This window comes from Aplysia californica, unplaced genomic scaffold (genome assembly GCF_000002075.1).
Source record: "Aplysia californica isolate F4 #8 unplaced genomic scaffold, AplCal3.0 scaffold00479, whole genome shotgun sequence".
NCBI classification, from domain to species: Eukaryota; Metazoa; Mollusca; class Gastropoda; order Aplysiida; family Aplysiidae; genus Aplysia; species Aplysia californica.
In genome coordinates, this window is record NW_004797749.1 from 161997 (window position 1) to 166839 (window position 4843).

The window sequence follows — 4843 nt, forward strand, 5'->3', positions numbered from 1 at the left end:
TTTCAGTGCCTTTGTTGGGCAATCGCCCACGGTAGCCCACGGTTCAGCCGCGAGAGAGGGCTCCTATCAGGCGTGCGGTGCCGCCCACAGGGCATCCTCCATTACTTTTAATCTCCTTGGGTCCAACTAGACACCTTAACTACGTAGACCCCAATCGGGGAGTACGTAGACACTTCCCCAAAAAATAGATCTCGCTACTTTCAAGGGAAACTACTCTAATGAAAACCAAGGAGAAAGATGTCTGCGCCCAGAGAAACTCGACCTTGTTTTGAGATCGTAACATCATGAACTAACTACACAACAAAGCTGTAAACTTAAACTTTGAAGACAGATGTCACTTCTCAGTTTGTTCCACTATCGTCCTCTTTTAGCGTGAGTTCTAATATTGCACTTGTCTTGTTTTTACACCAATAGATATCAGTCTATATATCTAGATCTAGTGCACTTCACTTTCACTTTCATTTTCATCATTCATTTTTCGGTGATCCATTCTTCTTCCATTGACTTGGCATTGACTGTATCTATCTGATTACACGCAGTAGTAGTCTCCACCTAAACGCAAGGTGCACGGCAAGGCTCTTTAGTAGATCTAGATGTATGTGTTTATGCAGAGTGTGTGTTTACATTAACCTGTGCAAAAGGCAAAGGTTAATAGTTTTGTGAAGGATTCCCTGATTTCAGTTAGATCTATGAATTATGAATTATGAATGCAAAGGCATTGAATGAGTGGTGAGTAGGGAAAAAGTAGAAAGACCGACTCACTACTCACTGTGAATACTAGATTCTAGATCTATCATGTCGGGAATAGATCATCGTGAGAGGAACTGTTGGTGATAGTTATATTCTATAAGTACGGCTAGACTTATAGTCTAGCCGTACTTATTCTTAATATGATGGCTAGACAGACCATTTACAAAAAATAGGCCTACTGAATTGTAAATATACATTTTTAGTGTGCAGTACCTAAAGTATTTGTATTTGAGACAAAACCAGGTTCCTTAATGACAGTGCATGTATTTTAAACCTCCTGTTTTCTAATGTAAATAGGGCCTAAGATAAGTACGTCTAGACTGGCAGTAATGGCAGTCTAGCCGTACTTAAGTACGGCTAGACTTCTTGTCTAGCCGTACTTAAGTACGGGTAGACAGCCAGGCTAGCCGTACTTAAGGACGGCTAGACTGTCAGTCTAGCCGTACTTAATATTGATGGCTGAATTGTAAATGAAAATTTTAGTTTGCAATGCCTAAAGTATTTGTATTTCAGACAAAACCAAAAGGTGCCTTACTGACTTGCATGTATTTGAACCTGAATAATTACTAGATCTAGATCTAATGAGACCTGTTTACTTAACAGGATTGAGTCAATTGGGCCTAACCTAGATCTAAGTACGGCTAGACTGGCAGTCTAGCCGTACTTAAGTACGGCTAAACTCTCAGTCTAGCCGTACTTAAGTACGGCTAGCCACTTCGATCTATATATATGTAGGGAAAAGCACTCTGCCTTGCGGATTTCTGAGCGACTTTCCAAGCGACCACTCTCGACTGCCTGTCGTCTATTGTAGCTCCATAAATTGATAGATGACATCAGACATTCTGAAAGACTTTTGAACAAGTAGGCCTACATTATAAAAGTTGATCACTTGACTAATCTTTAATCTTATACACCTAGCTTAGTGTTCTTTCACGCGTGTTGTGCATCATAGGCCTAACTAAACTAAACATCGGACCTACCACTCACCCAAACACCTGTGAGAAACCTTCTTTCAAAAAATTTTTTTTGAGTGACCAATCAAAAGACATTTCGGCCACCTCCCAAACATATCGCTCGCCTAGTCTTAGTCTTAGACAATGTGTCCGTAGAAAATTGGGTGTACCAATTCTGTCCATCACTCGCTTTGTACTTTGTTCTGTGTGAGGGGCAGTCTCACTAAATACCTGGTCTAGGCTTGTCTTATAAAAAAAATGCAAGCTGTTTAGGTTGTAGCAAAAAATGTCCCTTTGTCAAGCTTTACCTGTCAGCGTGTTTCGTGGATTGAAGTGTGCGTTTAGAAAAAGTGACAGTGCGTTTGTACACATCTAAATGATGAAATAACCCGTCATATATGGCGAAAGCATTAGTTTGAGCTGAGTGTGCCTTTGTATGGCGTGCATTATACTCATGTAATATATATGCAGAGAGTACTGTCAATACTGTAGTTTTATACTTTATGTTTTGGGTACAGGCACTTCGTGTGGGTGATGAGAGACTGCATCAAGAGCAAAATCTTCCAAAGTTTTAGATGAAAGCAATTGCAACCAATCATTCCTGTGTACAGACTCGATTTTTTTCCCCCAAATATAAACATTCCGATTTTCCAGATTTTCCTGATTTCGATCATGTGTATCCTGAATTTTTGTTCCAGTCTGTTGTGCCAGATTTTCTGAAAACTTACTGTCTGTCTTCTTCTCTCAGGTTATTACTAGTATATTTGGTCGGCTGGCCGTTGTCGCTCGTCTGAGTGTTTGGTGGGAACGGGCAGTTAGATGGACCCGCCAGTAAAACTTTCAATGCAATCGCTCATTCGCATCACGTGACATGATTTCGTCGTGTGAGTTCCATGCGTGTCGGGGACCGTCCGTTTATATGCACACTGGTTGAAGTGTCTTTCGGGATTTTTTGTTTTGGGGGGGGGGGGGGGGGTGTTGGACTCGTGGATTAGGTGTGCTTGACGTGATGCTTCAGTGTTTAAAAAAGAACAATGATAAAACACACACACACCCACACACACACACACACACACACACACACAAATATACGCAGAGGGCATGTACATGTATATTTATGGACACCCGTGGAAAATGTTTAGGTCAGTTTGGCAGTCACCTTGGTGATTTCCGCTGATCCTGAATTTTTGTCACCAAATTCCAATTTTTGCCCCCTGAGATCCTGATTTTGAGATTGCATTGAGTGGCAGGTCTGTGTGTACAAGAATTTTGTCTGGTCAGTTGTTTGGTAGGCTACATCTAGGATCTAATGTCAATAAAGTCAAATGTCTGCACTTTTTTCACAACCGAGGCGTGCAGTTTTACCATTTTCTACATGTATCATGATTCAGAGTTGATATTGCAATGTCGTCTCGTCACAGAGCTAGGTGCCTGAAAATTCCTGCAGTTGCGGCGAGCTCGTGGCAGTCTCAAGATGTCAGGTCGACATTTATTGAGTTTTTCCAAAATGAGGGTCACCAGTTTGTGCCCTCTTCTTCCGTTCTGCCCAAGAAAGGAGCCGGGACGTACTTCACTAATGCTGGAATGAATCAAGTAATGAACATTATAGCTAAGTCCGTAAATGTAAAGTATAGCCCCCCCCCCCCCATTTCAAACAGCTTGACCTGATGTGCAACATCCAGGGTCACTATAGGGGTCATGGTGGGGTTGCTGTAAGACAAAATGTCTTTAGAGATAGCACACTGTGATCCTCATGCTACAGGAAGAGGCGAGGGGGTGGGGGAGATGTTTTATTCATAACTATTTCACTAAGTCTTTAAGTTATAATCTATAATGTTGGCTGGTAGTGTCTCACACTCCCCCCCAGATGTGTCTTCTCTGTAGTAAATTAGACAAGACAAATCCATAGAGTAGGCAGAGTAGAAGATTTGGGGAGAGGGAAGCTGGGCTGATATGTTTGCACTTGAACAGAAAGAGGAATTATTGTTATTTTTAATATGTAGTGTAAAAGTTAAACTTTTCTATGAGTGTTTCTTGAGGAAGAGTAGAAGTAACATGGGGCTGGACAGAATGAACACTGTCCTATGTTTGAGAGTAAGTGTGTGTGTGTGTGTATGTGTGTGTATATATGTATGTGTGTGCTTGTGTGTATGTGTGTGTGTGTATGTGCGCGTGTGTATTTTAACTTTAAAAATGTATTTCAATGCACAGAACTGAGTAAAAAGTATAACTTCTCATTTTGATTATTTCTTTTTTGGAATGAAAATTTGCTTTCTTGTTTACCTCCAAGTACAACATTTTTCTACCGCGATAACATTTTTGTTCTATTGTCTGACTCCTGTTGCTGTCTACAGTTCAAGCCGCTGTTCCTGGGAGAAATAGAGCCGTCTCGATGGTCACCTCCAGTGACGCGTGCTGTAAACAGTCAAAAGTGTATCAGAGTTGGAGGGAAGCACAATGACCTTGAAGATGTCGGGAACGACCTTACTCACCATACGTTCTTTGAGATGCTCGGTAACTGGTCTTTTGGTGACTACTTTAAGGTAAGATTTTGCTGCAAAACTTGGTTCTTTATGTGTGTGCTTGCATGTTTGCGTGGATGTAATTTTGTGTGTGTGATAAAATTGATTTTGTCAAGTGATTAGGGTTCCAATTTATATGTACTCGATATTTGTTTGGATGAATGTATGCGTGTGTGTGTGTGTGTGTTTGTGTAAGTGTGTGATTGTTTCTTGATAGTTTGAACGCCTTTTAATGCATTTTAGATAGCTAAGGAGAAAAGGAGTAAGTGAGAGTAAAAGTGTGTGTCTAAATAAGTCTTATTAAGTATTCTTTCTGCAAGAAGGATGTTTTTGTTCTAATGTTGACAGGTAGAGGCATGCAAGATGGCGCATCATCTGTTGACAGACAGGTACAAGCTTCCGTTAGACCGGCTTTACTTCACATACTTTGCCGGGGATCGAGATCATGGGCTTGAAGCTGACCTTGAAGTCAGAGACATTTGGATGTCTTTGGGGTTCGTTGTTTTTGTCTTTGCTCTTTGTGTTTTTCTTGATGAAGTGGAGCTAATTTCTTAGATAATAATAATAATAATAATAATAATAATAATAATAATAATAATTATAAAAGTTATAATAATA

The 4843-nt window shown here is 40.5% G+C and overlaps 1 protein-coding gene across 1 annotated transcript; it reads left to right on the forward strand.

The window, feature by feature from the left end:
* Positions 1-207: 207 nt before the first annotated feature.
* On the forward strand, positions 208-4780 carry LOC106012739 (alanine--tRNA ligase, cytoplasmic). Its single transcript, XM_013086553.2, has 4 exons — positions 208-372; positions 3125-3296; positions 4058-4246; positions 4574-4780. The coding sequence occupies exons 1-4, from the start codon at positions 332-334 to the stop codon at positions 4778-4780; spliced, it is 609 nt and encodes a 202-aa protein (XP_012942007.1). The 5' UTR covers positions 208-331.
* Positions 4781-4843: the final 63 nt, after the last annotated feature.